This window comes from Lissotriton vulgaris, chromosome 8 (assembly GCF_964263255.1).
Source record: "Lissotriton vulgaris chromosome 8, aLisVul1.2, whole genome shotgun sequence".
In the NCBI taxonomy this organism is placed as follows: Eukaryota; Metazoa; Chordata; class Amphibia; order Caudata; family Salamandridae; genus Lissotriton; species Lissotriton vulgaris.
The window spans coordinates 844,864,266-844,884,489 of NC_141696.1; the positions used below are offsets into that span (position 1 = coordinate 844,864,266).

The 20,224-nt window shown below is 43.2% G+C and overlaps 1 protein-coding gene across 4 annotated transcripts in view; it reads right to left on the bottom strand.

Moving 5' to 3' along the window:
- The window catches only part of LOC147698086 (acetylserotonin O-methyltransferase-like), a 1,112,510-nt gene that overhangs the window by 818,281 nt on the left and 274,005 nt on the right, over positions 1-20,224 (bottom strand). For all 4 annotated transcript variants that reach the window (XM_086934758.1, XM_086934760.1, XM_086934761.1 and 1 more), the window contains exon 3: positions 2,892-3,021. In XM_086934758.1, coding sequence (XP_086790884.1) covers positions 2,892-3,021 — 130 coding nt within the window. The remainder of the gene's footprint in view (positions 1-2,891; positions 3,022-20,224) is intronic.

Below are 20,224 nucleotides of genomic sequence, written 5' to 3' on the forward strand. Positions count from 1 at the left end.
CTAGCAGTAACACCAGAAGTATATCATTGAAGGAAACTTAAATGGAGAGGAACCATATTCAAAGAGATAATGGACACAGTGTACAAGCAAGTAGAGAATACTGGGCTTTGGAAGGCACATGTATTGGCAAAAGATTGGGAGAATATGCATACGTCTTTGCTAGATACATTTCCAGCTAAATCAGTAGGCAAATGCACATATGGAACCAACAAAGAGCCATGGTATACTATACAGCTAAGAGACAAAAAAAGAAATATTGCAAAGGAGGTAAGACTAAATGATGTAGCAAATAGAAAGGGAAAGGAAACAGATAACAGCAAGATTCAAAAAAGAAGAAAATAATATAAAGAAGAATGCAGAGATGCAAAAAGGATATAGACAGAAAAACTATGGGAAGAATTGCTATGGGCAAGCAAATTACCAAACAGCAGTGCATTTTGGGGTATAATTAACAAACTATCAAAGGGAACAGGAACCCAGCAGAATGCAGGAATAAGTGAAACAGTTTGGCTACAACACATTGACAACTTGTACAACACCCAAACAGACCAAAACACGTGTGAAGAAGCAAATATGTATATAGCAATAGGAAAAGAACTAGAAAGTGAGGTAACCACTCTCAAAATAAACGAATGGAAAAAAGACATAACCAACTGGGAACAGGAAGATCTACTTCCATTAACAACAGTAAAATATACAAAATCTTTGATAAAAAAATTGAAAGTCGAAGGTGCCGCCGGACCAAACGGGCTGCCAAACGCCCTTTTCAAAAAAGACCCCGAATTCTGGGCAAATTATCTCACACCTCTTTTCAACCAATTGTTTTGTGATAACAAGAGGCCACAGTCTTGGAGTGGAAATCTCTTCCATCCTATCTATAAAAATGGTAGTAGAACAGAACCCGGGAATTACAGGCTGATAGCCCTTATTGACGTAGAGGCAAAACTTTTCGACTCCTGCATTTTACGTCACTTACAGGAATGGACAAATGAAAATAAAATAATTCCAAAATTTCAAACAGGCTATAGGCAAGGTATGGGTACCATCACAAACCTCTCAGCACTGACGATCTTAATAGAGAAGCAGAAAAGAAGAAGGCAGGATTACTGGCATGTTATATCGATCTGAAATCAGCTTTCGATAGAGTGCCACGCGACCGCCTGCGGAAAAACCTGGAAGCATGGGGTCTCTTTATATAGTGAAACATGGGCCACAGTAAAGCTCGGAGATGGGAGAAGAATATCATCACAAACAAATATAACTAACGGATTAAAACAAGGCTGTGTGCTCTCACCATGTTTATTCAATTTATACTTAGCAGACCTAAACAACTACCTGCTACAAGTAAATGGTCATCTGCCAAAATTGGCAAATGAGCCAATTCAGTTCCTGCAATACGCGAACGACATCGTGGTAGTGAGACAAACTCCGATAGGCCTGCATAGGGTCATAAATAAACTAATCGACTATTTCGACCTATTAGGCCTGGAATTAAACAAAACAAAAACCAAGGTGGTGAGAATAGCGGGCCCTAGGCGTAGAAAATATAAATGGTATGCAAAGAACACACAAATTGAGGAAAAAAACTCATATAAATACTTGGGTATCAAGGTGGGCAGAAATATGTCCTTTGTGGATCAAAAAAGGGACATCACAGCTAAAGCCCAATCTCTAATCTGCGCCTACAACCAGCTTTACAAGAAACTGCAATGCCCTTCACATGGTCACCTCCTAAAAATAATGGCAGCGCAATTGCTTTCAACTTTGTCTTACGGATTGGAAATATGGCATGGACAAGAAACCAACACCCTAAACAAATTGCAGATCAAAGTTTATAAAGCAGTCTTCAAACTTTTTAAAGGCTCATCTCCAGCACAAATACACTTAGAATTTGGCCTACAAAACCAAGAATACCATAGGAAAGCAATCGTTGCAAAACTGTGCTGGAAATTTAGAGCATCAGAAATAGGAACATTGAACAACTTATGCTGGACGGAAATAAAGACACAATATGACCAAAAAAAAACAAATACTTGGGGTGACTACCTGCGAATTGCCCTGGAAACATTAAAGATCGAGGAAGCTTGGACAGCAACTTGGAACGAACATCATTCAATAAAGTGTGCAACACCAGGGCAAAGTCACTATCTTTTGTGGAAGACAAAAGGAGATTGGCCAAACGCTGTCATGCATGGGTTGTAATAAATTCGTACAAAAGACTAAAACCACAACCCAACTTAGCAGCCCACTTCCGTTTATCACTAAAAAGGAAGTTTATGGCATATAGATTAAGTGATTATTGCTCAAAGGATCTGGTCCCCACTTGGAAAAGCAAACAGCAAGCAAAGACATGCCATCTATGTGGGTACCATACAGAAACTTTATGCCACCTAATGTGCACGTGTGAGTCCGTGAAAGAAGAAAGAAGGAAATTGTTGAAATCAGCCTTAAATGACTTAAATATTTGTACTTGGCGACAGGCGGTAACAAGTTGGATGGGTGCCACATCGAACATTTTAATATGCAGCGGGGTGAAATTTATGACACAAGTAGACAACTTACTCGTGAAAGAAGAATAAGATCAAGGTTCGTGGCCGAAAGGGAATTTTTTAGAAACTGTAAATATTTTAAAGCATGACTAGGAATATGTATTTTCTAAATTTAACTGTTCATTTTTTTATATGTACACTTTATGGTTGTGACAAACCAAATAAAGTTATTTTTGACTGACTGACTGTATTCCCTGACAAAGATTTTCCTCATTGAAATAGATTTTGAATTAAAGAAAAAAACTGTCAATAGTTGTTTCTTTAAAGGTACGGTATTTTGCAGAATGCAGGTTACAACAAATAAAAAAATTACAAATAACGGAAAATAACTGTTTCTCCTACCTCACTGCTTCCGTCAAGTTGTTGAAATATTTGTATATCGTATGTGAATGGTAAATCATCATGGGAAGCAAGGACTTTGGGCTGGACTTTGTGAGGTAGATAGCAGAAAGATCGGTGTTCTTGTAAAATGCTGCAATGATAATGAGAAAAAAGTGATCAATCCCATTTATTGATATCTCATGACAAATAACAATAAGAAACAGATGTCAACGTATGTAGTTGAGTAGCAAGAGTAATTAATACCTCAACCACCCACAAGCTCGGAGCCACTGACCTGTTTGAAATACAGCATTCTCTCAGCACACTGGACGAAAATTCCTTTACGGAACTCCTACCCTCTTACACATCCACCAATTACAGTGTCAAAGACGCTAGCATGAAACGTCCCCAGATGAATTCCTTTTGGCTAAGATTGATTTAAGCATTTACGTTGTTATATGTTTTGCTTTTCTCGACAAAGGGCCCAGACATAGAGCATTAAGGCACTGTGCCACAGGCGGGGCCAGGCTGGGACTGCAAACCAGCCCTGGCAATTATGTCTGACCGGCCTCCAAGGGAGGGTGCTGGTGCGAAACACTGCTGCTGCACTTTTGTTACAAGGGGGGGGCGATTTTGCAGGGTTGCTGCCAAACCGGCTCCCAGAAACAAAACTAGCCCCCAACGGTCCAAAACCAACCCCCACCATTCCAGCCCACCAAGGAAACACCCAGTGCCCACTACGGCCAGTCTGGCCCTAGCCACAGGTCGCAATATGCAATCTAAATACAAGGATTTTAGATTTTCCTTTGTGTTTCTAGTTAATATTTGATAAATTATTTTTTACTAACGTGTTCATTGGAGTAAAATGTTTCCCTTGTGTGCTTGTATGGACAAAATTTACTTTTTTTGTAAATGTAGGTGACAACCACAGCAAGAGTTTAAGAACTTTACAATAAAACATAGATTGGGTGAGAAAGAAAGAAAGAAAGAAAGAAAGAAAGAAAGAAAGAAAGAAAGAAAGAAAGAAAGAAATCACTATGCCAAATGCGGCTGAAATTCCCTTATAACGAGACTAAGTTGCATTTATGTAAACAATTTGCAGTGGGCAACCTAAAAATGAGGGACTTAAAATATTCCCTGAGTAATTCACGTTGGTTAAGGATGATCCATGGTTTTTCAAACATCACATTTTGTTCCTGATGTTATTACAAAATAAGTCACCAATGAACCCAACTGCACAGGACCACTTTTCAGCTTTGACACAAACAGATGTACTTAAACATAAATGTACTCAGACAGATGCTGCCATTTGTCTTATGATGGTACAAAAGGGGGAGGTGATGGACGGAGCATCTGAACCAATCAAACACTCACACCCATTCAACAGATCTGGGTTTAATCCATCACTGTTCTTTAGCCCACTCTGCCACCCCAGTTCAGACATGGCCACATGCAAATCAGTCTGACCCTGCGCCTCATGAGAACAGTCAAGCCCGAACTGCCAAGCCATGCCCTCCCTGGACCGGAAACAAGCTTCCGAGGACCGGTTTCTGGCATTTCAGCCGTCTTCAGTCTGGCATGCTTGAATCCAGTGGCAAAGTGAGCAAGGGACTCACGTCTGAGCATACCCTGCCAACTTATGGCGAACAAAGCGGTACAAAAGGGGGTGGTGATGGACGGAGCATCTGAACCAATCAAACACTCACACCCAGTCAACAGATCTGGGTTTAATCCATCACTGTTCTTTAGCTCACTCTGCCACCCCAGTTCAGCATTTGTCACCCCGAGTGGGATGGGTATGCTCTCCATACCACTGGAGTCAAGCTATCCTGGCTGAATGCAGCTGATAGCCAGAAACCGGTCCTAGGATGCTTGATTCCGGTCCAGGAAAGACATGGCTTGGCAGTTCGGTCTGGACTGTTCCCACGAGGCACAGGGTCAATGCTGATTTGCATATGGCCATGTCTGAAACTGGGGTGGTGTGGAGTGCAAAAAACGATGGATTTAGGTCCAGATCTCTGTACTCGGGTGAATGTATGACATTGTTCTGCATTCTGTCCTTCAACTGTTATTTTTGCATTTGTCATATGAAGTCTTTATCCTTTCCAGATAGATTCAGTAAGTGTGTTATCTGATGTTTTGGGGTGCATGGACAATGCAGGAGAAAATGCCTATTTTCTCCTGCTATAGCACGTGTAGATGAAATTCTGTCTGGGTTTTAACTTCTATTTCTGTTGAACTGCTTCAATCTTGTTGAGTCCACCAAGCACTCCCTCCTGTGGTGGGAGTGTCTGTTGTGCATTCCTGAGAAATGTGAGATTGCCAGCTTGCTTTAGCTCATGTGTTGAAATCTATAACAATCCAGCTTGATTTCTATCCTTAGCTGCCCTGCTCTGTGGGTGACGTGCTGACTTTCGAGATGTTTCTCCAACATACTCCTGTTTTAAAATGCTCCCATGCCGCAATTTAAAACCTCTTTTTATGAAATATGGCATAGAATTAGCTAGAGCTGCCCCACAGTTGTTGTACAGCCCAGTCAATGAAATGATATGCCCCCGAATGCTAACATGTTTAAAAAGTTTTTTTAAACATGTATTAATTCCTGTACTATGAAGATTGTTAGAAATGGGATATCTGGTTTGCTGAGGCTTGCGCTAAAGCCAGGCAGAGACTACCACTCTAGTTAGGGCAAGGGAGTTACACTCCAAAGATAACCCCTGCTCAACCCTTTGGTAGCATGGCACGAGCAGTAGGGCTGATCCCGGAGGCAATGTGTAAAGCATTTGCACATGCACCCACCAGCAACAACATCCCAGGCCCCTCCACAAAAGGAACTCCACACAAGGTTATATCAAAAATAGCCTTTGTATGCTCAAAACACATTAGAATAGTAAACACATTATGTACACTGTGCCAACTGGCACTGGGCAATATTTACAAGGGATTATGTACACCTGAGAGGGCCACATGGGCCACTGTCAGAATTAGCATTTGGTAAAGAACTAGTAAAATAGATAACTTGGTAAAAGTAAAATAGGCCATAAAACGTACAACCAGAAAACACTGGTAATCACTGTACTTTGCAACAGTCTGCGACATGAACTACATCATGCATAGCATCCCACAAGTCTAAAAACACTAGACCCTAACCACCTAAGTAAACATGACACTAGGGGCGTAAATCACAGAGGGAAGTATAATCTCCCTAACACAAACCTAAATAGGTAAAACAACCTCATAAGCATAAACCATATCTAGAGGTACAAAACATACTATACACAATACATTTCCTAGCATCCAGAAGCATTAGCACATAAATCACATTAGGGCTTGGTGTCCTATAAAAGTAACCATTACCCTGGCCATCTAAAAAGGGGCTCAAACGCCCTATGTCCAGAGAGTCAGGGCTGCTGCCTAGGCAGCAAAAGTCAAGGTTGCGCCACTGCGCCAAAACCTAAACGTTGCAGCTGCCCACTACTTTCTGGGCAGCTGAGAACCATCACATGGGGCCTAAACGCTGCAGCTGGCACTAAGTGCTGCGCAGCTGTGGAGGCCAAGGTAGGGGCGAAGGAGTGTGTCTCACTCGTAGAGGCAAAATAATTTGTCCCCTGAAAGAAATACCTAAACGGTGCAGCTGCCCACTACTTGCTGGGTAGCTGTAAAAGGAAAACTGCTGCATGGGCTCTCAATGGATCTTGAACAAATGTGCCACACTTTGGAGCCACACGGGGCTGAGAAAATACATAATGCATGACATCAGGCTGGGGCACTAAAGAAATTGCCTACGGGCTCCTCTGACCACCTAAGCAATACTTGCAACGTTGGAGCGGCTCACGGTGCAACCCGGCCGCTCTGACTCTGTGCTCCACGTGGGAGTGGCCCACTGCAAGACGGGGCCACTCGAGAGATCACCCAGTTACATGGATCCCCCACTCCCCAGAGGGGGGCTCCGCACATGAGGGGTGTATCGTTGGGCCAGCCCTCTGTCAAGCGGGGCTGACCTGAAGCGAAGCACCAACGTGGTGCTTCCATTATACCCTCCCCAGCCGGCTTCACTTAGCTGCTCAGCGCAGGGGAGGCTCTCTCTTCGTTGTGCGGTGGGGCAGGCACCAGCAATGTGCCTCGAGCCCCTCTGCTTTGCCGCAACTCTCGGTGGCACCGGCGGGGCTCTCCCTTGCCCCCGGGAGCCCCGCCTTCAAAATGCTCCGTGCTTCACTGGGTCCTCTCTCTTCGGGGACCGGGACTTTGAATGGGAGCCCGCTAGGCTCCGGACGTGATGTAAGCGCTGGCCCCGCATACCTCCTCGGCTTCCAGGTCGCATTAGGCAGCGACTCAGCAACAGTTTCACTTTCTCTCGGGCTGTGGTGGTGAAACGCAGGGTGGGCATCCACTCTCAATTTAAATAGGAATCCGGGCAAAAACGCGAGATGGGCACCCGCGCAGATAAATAATTACATAAGCGGGGTGGCACCCACAATAGGCCAAATAAAGTTCAGGGAATCCCCTCGAAGAGGACCACAGTTCGGTGCTGCAAGTGAAAGGCGGGAGCGCCCCCCCCCCCCCTTGCAGGACAAAGACACCGCTCTGCCAGAAAGCAAAAGCAAAGCGCTCACGAGGCGCTGAGGGGGCACAACAACACAAAGTTCCCAGGAATAGCCCCTGAAGTACAAGGGTCCCAGTAGTAAGGTCCTCATAGGTGAAGAGGGCAGAAGGGTCCCAAAGAGAAGGCCTGCCGGTATCCAGGGTCAAGGCAGGGCCCAGAGAGGCAAGCCTTCCCCTGGGCCCCAGCAGCAGCATGCCCCTGGTTTCTTCGAGTCAAGAACAAGAACATTTTACATGGGGTCACAGCCACTCTTTAATACATAAAAATTCCTTGTCTCCAAATGTGCAGGCAAGGGGAGAACCAGATGCAACTTGTTTGGGAGCACTTGAGCACTTTGTTTTGCTCAGCTCCTATTCTCCTATTCACAAGATGGGTCAGGGACATCAGATGCTGCACAGGGGGTGGAGCCAGCATTGAGGAGGGAAGGCCAAGACCTATTCAGGTCCCAGGTGCAACTCCTCCCTCCCATCTACATGCAGATCTCCCCAATAACCACCGGGCAGACCCATCCTGACTCCTGGAGTCAAGCACACCAGCCAGCTCCTGCCAATCACAAGCCAGACAGTCAATTCACATTCACTGCACACAGAAATGCCAACTTCTAAAAGTGGCACTTCTACACTAGTCACATTAAATCTGCACACACCATTGTGCAGCATTTAATCTCAAGAGTTTGCACATACCAAACTCGCCCCTGCACGCCTCTCACATCAGGAACTACCATGGACACTCATATCCCCCATGCATTCCTATGGGAGGGCAGGCCAATCTCACCACACGCACTCACTTTACACTGGGCCACAGTACTAAAGTGCGCAGAAACCAGAAATCAACCAACATCATGTCAGAGTTCAAGGCATAAAGTTCAGGGGTGAACCTGCCAAAAGGGCAAAGTCCAACAAAGATCAATTTACAAAACCCATTGATATAAATGTACCTAATTTTAAAGTATTATGTTTTAACTCTTTCGTACAATCTTACTGTTGATCTCTTTGTAGATCTAAAACTTTAAGAAATCTTGAAATCTTGAGAAGGAGGAGGCTGAGCTGAGGTACTTGAAGAAGTGATAGGAACACAACTGTGCTCCTTCTCAGAATGTCCTATTTGTTTGACAATCAACGAAGGAGATGCTGACCTCCCAGCCTCTCTAACAGACAGGGTTCTGGGGTATATCTTAATGCAGCCAGGAGATGAAGAGTAGAGGAGAATGCTGAGTACAGCATCGGAGACCAGAAAAGAAGAGCAATAGTGACTGTCCCTAGGGGGCACCAGGGTGCTGACCCACTGCTTCCCTGTGCCACTACTGCTTTGAATGTACCGTTATTACATGAAAACAAATGATCTCAGTGTAAGTCAGGTGCTGTTACAGCCCTGCCTCACACATACACAATACATAACTGACATGCTGCGCTAGCATCACGCAGTGCAGCTTGTCAGATAGTGGAGCTTCAGGGTTTATAACTCACAGAAGCCATCAGAAGGTGGAATGGGAAAATAGATGTAACTTGGTACCTTCAATCATTCCGTTCATCATCTTGTGTGTTTTGCTGTTCACCCTATGTGGGAAGGGTATGCCCAGACGTGGGTCCCGTGCTCACTAAGCCACTGGAGTCAAGCTACCCTGGCTGAAGACGGCTGATAGCTAGACACCCGTCCTAGGATGCTTGATTCCGGTCCAGGGAAGACATGGCTTGGCAGTTCAGGCTGGACTGTTCCCATGAGGCACAGGGTCAAGACTTATTTGCATATGGCCATGTCTGTACTGGGGTGGCTTGGTGAGCAAAATAACGATGGATTAAACCCAGATCTGTGACTGGGGGTGAATGTTTTGCAATTGTGCAACATTCCGTCCATCATCTTGTGTGTTTTGCTGTTCACCCTATTTGGGAAGGGTATGCCCAGACGTGGGTCCCGTGCTCACTAAGCCACTGGAGTCAAGCTATCCTGGCTGAAGACGGCTGATAGCCAGAAACTGGTCCTAGGATGCTTGATTCCGGTCCAGGGAAGACATGGCTTGGCAGCTCAGGCTGGACTGTTCCCATGAGGCACAGGGTCAAGACTGATTTGCATATGGCCATGTCGGTACAGGGGTGGCTTGGTGAGCAAAATAAGGATGGATTAAACCCAGATCTGTGACTGGGGGTGAATGTTTTGCTATTGTGCAACATTTCGTCCATCATCTTGTGTGTTTTGCTGTTCACCCTATGTGGGAAGGGTATGCCCAGACGTGGGTCCCGTGCTCACTAAACCAGTGGAGTCAAGCTATCCTGGCTGAAGACGGCTGATAGCCAGAAACCGGTACTAGGATGCTTGATTCCGGTCCAGGGAAGACATGGCTTAGCAGTTCAGGCTGGACTGTTCCCATGAGGCACAGGGTCAAGACTGATTTACATGTCTGTACTGGGGTGGCTTGGTGAGCAAAATAACGATGGATTAAACCCAGATATGTGACTGGGGTGAATGTTTTGCCATTGTGCAACATTCCGTCCATCATCTTGTGTGTTTTGCTGTTCACCCTATGTGGGAAGGGTATGCCCAGACGTGGGTCCTGTGCTCACTAAGCCACTGGAGTCAAGTTATCCTGGCTGAAAACGGCTGATAGCCAGAAACCGGTCCTAGGATGCTTGATTCCGGTCCAGAGAAGACATGGCTTGGCAGTTCAGGCTGGACTGTTCCCATGAGGCACAGGGTCAAAACTGATTTGCATATGGCCATGTCTGTACTGGGGTGGCTTGGTGAGCAAAATAACGATGGATTAAACCCAGATCTGTTATTGGGGGTGAATGTTTTGCCATTGTGCAACATTCCGTCCATCATCTTGTGTGTTTGACCTTCAATCATATTCCAGCTTCTAATTGGGCAGACTGTTTTCCAAACAAAGGCTCTTAAGCTGTATTTACATACTATATACAACTAAACACCCATTGAGATATTCCAAATGCAGAAAAGAAAAGGCCAAATATACCCAGAAGATCACAGAAACCCATGTACAAAATATAAGTAATTTTAATAAAAAACAGGCGCTCAAATAATTACACTCTTAACATACAAAAAACAGCACATAGCATCTAAAAAATCAAAAAACACACAATGGCATAAGAGAATGAATTTATATATACAACAATTAACACAGTAAACAATCAAACAGCAGTGTCCTCTGAAGTTTAAGCCATGTTTGAAGCGTCGACGGCGTTTCAACCCAATGTTGTTTAGGGGGACATCATCAGGACAATAAAATTTCAAGAGTGATAAGCGACCACTTAATAAAGTTTTCTTAAATGCATGTTCAACAACATACTCCTGGAGAACCGCAGCCTAAAGGCCCGGCGGCGCAGGGTACGCCTAAATCCCCAGGGTTCACCTGCCTTATCAAATACAGAGACACGGACTCTTCGTCTGGCGTAGAAGATGGTATTTGTTAGCTGCAGCTAGTACAGTGGTCTTAGAAGTCGTCAGTGCAACGAGGTTCAAAAGAGACTGCAACTTAACTCCGAGGCGCACAGGTTTATATACGATACAATATAATGCAAAAAGGCAATCACACAAGAGCATGAGCTATAGGCAAACATTAGAGACAATGTTTTAAGACTAAGGCAGCTCAAATTCCCTGTTCAGTTTGTCACTCGACCCCTTAAGTAAATTACCCACATGAATCCACATTATTCGATTTACAAGCAGAGAAAACACAGCTGTGTGTCGTAGAAGGACAGTTGTGAAACAGGAGAATGCAGGAGACATGTAGCGAAGGACAGTAGATAAGATAACTTAAAGGAAACAATGGTGTGAACCAACATGTAGTCCGGACGGGGATTAATCAGCTCAGACAGGAATTAGTGTACTCGGCCAGACCCTGACACTCGCTAGTAAACATAAGCAGAGAAGCCACCTGACACGCAAAGGCAGAAACGACAAAAACATCACGTTCGCCGAGCTGCCTGAGTGAGGGCAACATAAAATGGGGGCGATCACAAAATGGAGGCTGAGTACTAACGAATTCGTAATTTTCAGAACCTCACTCCTACTTAGGTCCAATACAAATGGTTGAGGTAGTAAAAATTGTTTGCAATAAAGAGAGAGTCCTGTTAGTGTGGAAATTACACACTAAATGAAAAGCTCTTCAATAGCAGGCATCAACTAATGGAACCAGTCAAGCAGCGTTCAGACAGGGAATGTCAGTCTTTGCCGGCTGCTGTAGGACGGGACGGAGCTTTCGTACATGGTAAATGAATTCATTTCTTGAAATACTCTGAGGTTGCAAAGACTGACATTACCTGTCTGAACACTGCTTGCCTGGTTCCATTAGTTGATGCCTGAGTGCATGTGTATGTGTGCTAGCCTGAAAGGTTATTCTTTTTACACACACACACACACACCTACACACACGCGCACACACACACACACACACACACCCATACACACACACACACAGATATATATATTCACTGAAAAAAACATAGGTTCCAGACAGGTTATAGTTAGGAATTAGCATTTAAAAAACATTAGAAATTCTCTGAAAAACCATAGGTTTTAGGGGTGTTATAGTTATCTGGACATTACACTCATACAAAACCATTGAAATTCCTCTGTTATAGTTAGTTGTACTAACTATAAGTCGCGCGCTCGCAATCCACTGCTGATGATGTCACATATTACATCATTCATGACCTGGTCAGTGACATCACTGATGACATCACCGATGACATCTCAAATGACATCACTGATTATATCATCCAGTGAATGTGGTTTGGTTCGATATTTAAATAAGTATTACATATATAGCAATCTGCATTGAAGACTGAGTGGATGTATAAGTGTCTGGATGGAGGGTTTAGTAGCACTGTGATTGAATTTCTAAATGACTAATTTAAATTGTCTCACTAAAAAATATGGGATAGTGATTAAACTGTGTGAATATCTGTTTCACTCTATCTCTTGTTGAGTAAATTACTACATATGTTGGTTACTAGCTATGTGAAAGTCCATATTAGTTATTAATTAGTTAAGTGAGTATTTATATGGGATAGTGAATGTGTGTGTGATTGGGTGGGAGGTGTTTGACTGTCCAAAGATGTGTAAATAGTTGATTTAGTAGATATATGAGGTTAAGACCTGGTCCTGGACCTGATGATGTGTAAATATATTTCTCAATGATACATATCCAACAAAGTAGTAGTAGTAGTAAATAAGCTTTATTTTGTTAAAAACATATTATAAAAGCGTGAGACAGTACATTGGCATCATTAAAAACTTGTATAAACATAATTGATTACCAATAATTGAAAAACATAAGTTATGTCAATAAAGATAAAAACAGAGTAAGAGAATAAAAAGTGCTTGCAAATGAGAGGGCAAAGCAAATTATTGGATGTTGCTTAGCCTTTTCGATCTAATGGACCATGCCCATCTCAAAAACTTGAACAAGCCACATACATATAACGATCGGGTATCAGACTCAAAGATGCACAGTGCTATGGAGTGGTTTCTAGTGTCCAAATCTCTGCATAGTGGTTTGAGCCAACAATTCCTGGGACATTTATACGCTGGGCATGCAAATAAAATAGGTGCAATTGACTCTAATCTAAGTTCGCAGTTTGGACAGAAAGGTGTTGTTTGAAAAGGAGCTTTCCATCGGGCAGTCAATTCACATATAGACAATGATCCTACTCTAAATTTGAAATGCAGGGCCCAATCATAGGGCTTCTGTATAATATCTAGGTAGGGTTCACAGAATGCAGCATCCTTTATCCCCAAAAACTCATCCATTATCCTGCCTAGTCTGGGATCTGAGTTGCCTTTACTAATTACCCAACTCCAGTATAGCTTCTTCAGTACTGCCTTGGGTGGGGAAGTTCTGTTTTCCCATGCACCCTTGAGGCCCAAATCATAAAGCAAGGATTTAACATATTTTAGCCACCTGATTTTTTGCCACCCCGTCATGGACATAATTTCCGATAGGCCCTCTGCGTATTTTATTAGCTCTGGTGTTCGCCACAACCGAACCCACAGTAGAAGTGGTCAAACTTTTGCCAAATCTTTGATTGAGTGACACCCTAGATCCAGTAACAGTGGAACTGTGGGAGTGCTCTGGGGAAGTGTCATTAATTCTTTAAGGAATTTGTTTTCTGATCTTAGTAGCTGATCCATGTTGGTTGTACCCCAGAGTTCGGCTCCATATAGGGCTGAGCTCACTCCTTTCGCCTTATATATATCAATGCCCGGAGCAATCGGTCTAGATGTTGAAGATCGATGTGCCCTAAGTATAGCACCTACTACCCTTTTGTGATTTAGCAGCATTTTCTGTATATGTGGATTCCACTGCATGGTGTTGGAAATGCGTATACCCAGGTAGTCAAATACAGTGACCCTTTCCAGGGATACAAGGTTCAGGACTGGGGGCCGCCCAAGTTTTTTGGGTGGATTCAGTACCAGATACTTAGTTTTATCAGATTTTATTACAAGCCCTTTCAGGGTACAAAAGGACTAGAAATTATCTAAGAGGTCCTATAGACCCATAGGCGATTTAGAGATGAGGAGGGTATCATCAGCGAATAGGAGAGTTGGAATTCGTTCGCCTGCCAGGGATGGTGCATCAGATGGAACTCTCTGCAAGTGCTCCACCACACCATTCACATAAAGTGAAAAAAGAGTGGGAGCAAGGACGCATCCCTGGCAGACACCCCTATTCACTGGAATTCTATTGGTTTTCTGCCCCTGAGAACCCCACCTCACCTGTGCAAAATTTCCTTCGTTGAGCCTCACTAGTGTAGCTAGGATATTCGCAGGGATCCCCAGTTCAGACAGCACTCCCCATAGACGTTCCCGATGCACCAGGTCAAAGGCAGTCTTTAGATCAATGAAAGCAAGGTAAAGACTGCCCTTGCATATGAGAACCACCTTCCAATAAAGAAGTAACAATCTAAATACCTGCTCTATGGTCCCAGTACCAGCCCTAAATCCCGCTTGGTAGTCAGTAAGGATTTTATTGTCATCTGCCCATATTAGGATCCTCTCTAGGAGCCCCTTCCCAACAACCTTTTGAGTAGAGTCGATCAGACTTATTGGGCGGTAATTGGCAAGGTCGTCTCTGCGCCCCTTCTTATAAATTGGGACGATCTCTGCCCCCTTCCACGACTCTGGGATTTTGGTGCCCCTATCGTATTGATGGCATTGATTAGAATAGAAATTAACTTTCCCCATTTAGCCGGGTCAGATAGAAGAAGATCTCCGGGGATACCATCGGGACCTGCTGCTTTATATGGTACTATACACTGGATAGCATTTTCCACTTCCTTTTCGGTAAAGGGGTAGCTAATAAGTTCCCCCGAGGCTATTAAGGGTTTTTGGGAAATGGGTTCATTTTGACCTCCCTGCGGACTACAGTAAAGTTTTGAAAAATGGTCGAACCAGATTTGGCTTGTTATGTTGCACGGTATCAGATCACATGCTGGCCTATTCTTGATTCTGATAATATTCCAAAAGCGGCCAGCATCCCTCCCAACAAAGTGGAAATATAAAAGGCAGTGTATGAGACAGTTGTTGTATATAAATAAGTATACATAAGGCTCAGTGATTGTATGAGTGACTGTATCGAAAACTGTGTACTTGTAATAGTGATTTTATAACACACTAAGTATGAGTTACTATCTATATGAATAAATAAAGTGGTGTTTGTATAAGTCTGTAGCTTAGTAAATGTAAGTATGATCAATTGTTTGCATAGTGTCTAGGATGACTGCATAAGTGAATAGGATGTGTGCTGGTGTGTAATGTCGATGTAGGTGTATAAGTATATTTAAGAGTGTTCTATTGATCTTTGTTAGCATGTTTGAGTGAATCTATAGGTAGGTGTGTAGATGTGTGTGTAGATGTAGGAATCCCTGAGTGGGTTTTTAGAAAAGTGTATTGGTATGTCAAAGGTTTCAAATATGGTACTCCATATTTTATAATGAGTGTGAAAGGTTATACTATTGTATGATGAGATGTATCAGATTGTCACATGGATGATGTCATCAGTGATGTCATTTGAGATGTCATCAGTAATGTCATCAGTGATGTCACCGACCATGTCATGAATGATGTAATATATGACATCATCAGCAGTGAATTGCGGGCGCACGAGTTATAGGAGGAATTTCAATGGTTTTGTACGAGTGAAATGTCCAGCTAACTATAACACCCCTAAAACCTATGGTTTTCTCAGTAAATTTCTAAGGTTTTTTAAATGATAATTCCTAACTATAACATGTCTGAAAACTATGTTTCTTTCAGTGAATTTCAAAGGTTTTTAAATGCTAATTCCTAATCATAACATGTCTGAAACCCATGTTTTTTTCAATGAATTTCAAAGGTTTTGTAAATGACAATTTCTAAATGTATTAATTGTTATATTTATTATTTTGATACTAATTTACCACATTTTTATAACTATTTATTTTTAGATATTTTATTTTTTTAATTTTATTATAATCACATTATACATTACGTTACATAATATACTTTCTCAGATTTAATTACTTTAGTTTAAATACTTTGTAAATAGGCAATAGACTTTTTAAGTACATTATTTACTGTTGTTGCAATGGGCAACACAATTTCATAAACAATGCAACATTGAGCTCAATGTGAATTTCAAGTTAAATGCAATTAGTTACTTTATGGATTACTTTCCTAACCACAGGACTAGATCCCAGATTCAGTCCTGGGACATCTCCTGTAAACAGTTGAGTAAAAGAGTTTTGGTTACAGTAGTGATTTTTAAGGAATATTGTTGTATTTTAAAAGTTGACACGTCGAAACTTTTTCACATAGAATCACCAATGTTTTTTTTTTGTCCTCATTTGCCATTCCTTGTTCCAAAGAAAAAGAGACCCCGACCACCTTGGGTGTCCATTAGGCACCGGGCAGGAACCTTCTCCTTACCGAGCTCAGGACAAATGTACCAGATTGGCGGAGGATGTTCTCGAGGAATTTTTGTTCCATCTTAGGCGAATATCAGCCTGCTGGACCAGGATTGTTATCGACCTACTTGGGTCCTGCCACCGCCATGTCCATGGAGTTTATAGGCATAATCATCGGACCCGGGGAAAAAAAAAACCCGGGCTAATCAGGTGATCATTCTATCTCCACTGAACCAACAAATTCCAGAAAATAAGATTACATTTACTGCAGATCCTGGCCATGTCCACTTTTGATGTTTCATATAGGGACATTAACCAGCCTGCGTGCGATGGTGCTTTAGAGTCGACCCAATTTTTGCAGATCTGTCTTCTTGCAAGGAGGATTGCATAAAATAGGAAAGTTCTTGATGGTCCCTTAAGATTGTCGTCCAACCCAAATATTATTAATGGCAAGGTGATGGATATTGATGTTTTAAGAATTGCGTCCAGGGTGGCCTTTTCTTCATCCCAGAAGACAGTTAAGTACGGGCATTCCAAAAACATATTTATGTCGGAGACTGTGAGGAGGAAGCACTTATTACAGCACTTTCCTGGCTGGAATTTAGAAAGCCTTAAGGGGGAAAGATAAGCTTGATATGCAGTGTACAGGTGATTTTGTCTCAACCACGCTGGCTTAACCGTTTTATAAAGGAGGGTGAAGAATCTGGTCCAAAGGTCACCCTGCACACCCATGTCCAAGCCCCACAGCTCCTTAGGGAGAGAGAAATCCCCATCTACCTCTTCCGTTCTATTATTGTCCAGTACCACAGTGCCACCTCCTTTCTTCCCCCTTGCTTCTCTACCAATTGATTTTCCAAGTGACAGTTCTTCCCTACTTGAATCTTTTTCCTAAACAACTCACAAGGCCAGCTAGCAAGTTGCATATATTTAAATCTCGTTAAACCAGGGCCGACCCTTTCGTACAACTTTTCCCATTCCACCAGCGTTCCTCCTGCTAATAGTTCTCCCCATCTTAGGATCTCAGCCTCCTTAATCGGTACTGCTAGACTGTCTTTCAAGCATGGAGGAAGCCCCGGGGAATCCCAAATCGGGGCAAGGTTTGAAAAATAGGCCAGCCCTAATGTTGTTTTTATTTGCACCTAGTCCTTTGCCAGGGATTGTAGAGTCTTTAATCTTACTTTTTTAAAGAATCTCTGATCACCGAACTTAAACAAAAATCCATCTAGTGGCAGATTTGCCCCAACTAGCATGGCTTTAAACATTTTCCCATTTGAGGAATTTGATGGAGTTTTTAATAGCATCCTTGAGTGGGTTAGTTGGAATGCCCAGGCGTAGTACTGTAAGTCTGACAATGCCAACCCTCCCTTTTCCCTCCTCCTCCTTAGTTTGTTCCATGCCAGTCTGGTTGCTTTATATCTCCAAATGAAGGAGTTAATTTCCTGCTGGCACTTTGGAGCTGTTTTTTATCAAAGGCTAAGGGGATAGAGTTGAATATAAATGTAAATTTGGGGAGGATGGACATTTTTACCAGGCTTGTCCTCCCAAGAATTGTCAGAGGGAGAAAGGACCAAGATTTCAATAGTGCCCTACATTCTCGAAAAACCCGGTCCAGATTGGTCTGAGCTAACTTGCTGATATCCGGAGTGATCCTTATACCCAAATATTGCATGGAATGGATCACTGTAAGTTGTGTATTGTCTAGGTTCCAACTCATGATCTCCGTCTTGCCCACATTGATTTAATAACCGGAGATCCGCCCAAGCTTCAACCGGGTTTGTTGAATAGACAAGGATATCATCGGCGTAGAGTCCTACCCGCTTCACCCACCCTCCAAATTCAAAGGGAAGATGGTAGGCTCCTCTCTGAGAACTTGCACAAAGGGTTCTATATAAAGATTGAAAAGGAGAGGGAAGAGCTGGCAGCCCTGCCTAGTACCCTTCTTGATTTGAAAGGGCTCTATACAGCCACCGTTGATCATAAGCCTGGCCTTTTGGTCCCTGTATAGCAGGCTAATGACTCAAGAGAACCTTTCCCCAAACTGAAAATTTCTCATAACATCTGTCAAGTAGGGCCAATTGACTCTGTCAAAAGCTTTAGTGGCATTCAGGGTCAAGATGCCCAGGGGAAGAGAAAAGGTTGAGGCGATGTCAATTGCGCCGATCAGATTGTATGTGAGATCTGGCAGCTGGACCCCTGTAGAAATCACTTCTGATCATCGTGTATTATTGATCCGATCTCGCTCCCAAGCCGAGTTGACAAGATGGCAGCGAAGATCTTGTAGTCCTCGTTTAGGAGCGAGATCGGCCGATAGGACCCACAATCAGTCGGGTCCTTTCCTGGTTTGGGTATCAGAACGATCGTTGCCTCCCTCCATGACTCAGGGGGTGCTACGCCTTCCATAAAGATGTCATTGAAGAGGGCCGTCAATGTTGGAATGATAACAGAACCCAAGACACGGTACAACTCCCCTGGTAGGCCATCTGGACCGACCACCTTCCCCCGTTTTAAACGATTGATAGCATTACGGACTTCTGTCTCTGATATTTCTTTGTCCAGGCGATCCCTTTGTACTAGTGAAAGGGAGGGCATTTCGGTCTTGTCTAACCATGCCTCCCGGGCCATCACGTCTTCCGTGATCTCCTCCTTGTAGATATTACGGAAGAATTCCTGGAAGGCACTTCCAATTCCTAGGTTGGAGGTTCTAGCAGTAGCTTCCCCCCACCCTTATTTCCCTGATATATTTTTTGGCTTGGTCTGATTTGATTTTCCAGGCCAAAACCTTACCTGCAGCCTCTCCATATTCAAAGTGTTGGAGCTTGCTAGCCTCCCACCTCTTAGCCACTCTACTTTGAAGTAAGTTTTTTAAGTTTTTCTTTAACTCCTCCCACCTCTCTTGGTCTGTTGAAGATCGGATGGTGGATCCACTCTTCTGATCTATAATTGCTAATTCCTGCTCTATTTTTGTTATTGCTTCTCTATATTTCTTTCCTCTATACGAGGCTTGGTTGGTTATACACCCCCCTAAATAAGCTTTAAGTGTTTCCCATACCGTGACAATTGTGGCAGAATTTAGGTTGAGTTCCAGAAATGAGGTGGACTCCGCAATAAGAAAGCTTATCGCTTCATCCTCTAGCAGAATCGTCCGGTCGAAGGACCAGGTAGTATGTCTGATCTGCTGGGAAAGAGTTAAGGTAAAGAGAATGGCTGAGTGACCTGATAGATGCGAGGGTAGATAGACCAGGTCCTTTAGAGCGTCTTTGAGGGTGTAACTAAAAAGAGCATAATCAATTCTCGATTTATGATTATATTTGAGGTTCAGAAAGGAAAATCCCCAAGATGTTACCCGCTCTCCCCCTCCATACACCTGCAAGTCCCAAAGTTGTCATAATTGCTAAAAGGGTTTGCCTGGATTTGAAGTGTGTCAATGCTCTGGAATTAGGGGACTTTTCTAAGATGGGATTTAGAACAAGATTAAAGTCTCCAAACCATATCACCGGGTCTTGGGAGTAAATCAGATAGCTCTGAATTGTATTCAGGTGAGAAGGGTCATCTAGGTTTGGGCTGTAATAGCCCACCAAGGTGAATGGCTTACCATCTAGCAGTATTTTGGATATGAGCCATCTCCCACTGAGAGCCTCCTGGGACTCTATGATCTGAGCTTTGGCCTGTTTTTTAAAAATAATGAGGATCCCACGTGTATTTATGTTGTGGTCTGTGCATAAAAACGTATCTACCCACTTAAGCCTTTTAAGCATATCATTCACTTCGTGTTTGAGTAAATGAGTCTCCTGAATGACAATGACCTGTGCAGGGGAGTCTCTCAGATATTGTATAATTCTATGCCTCCTACCCCT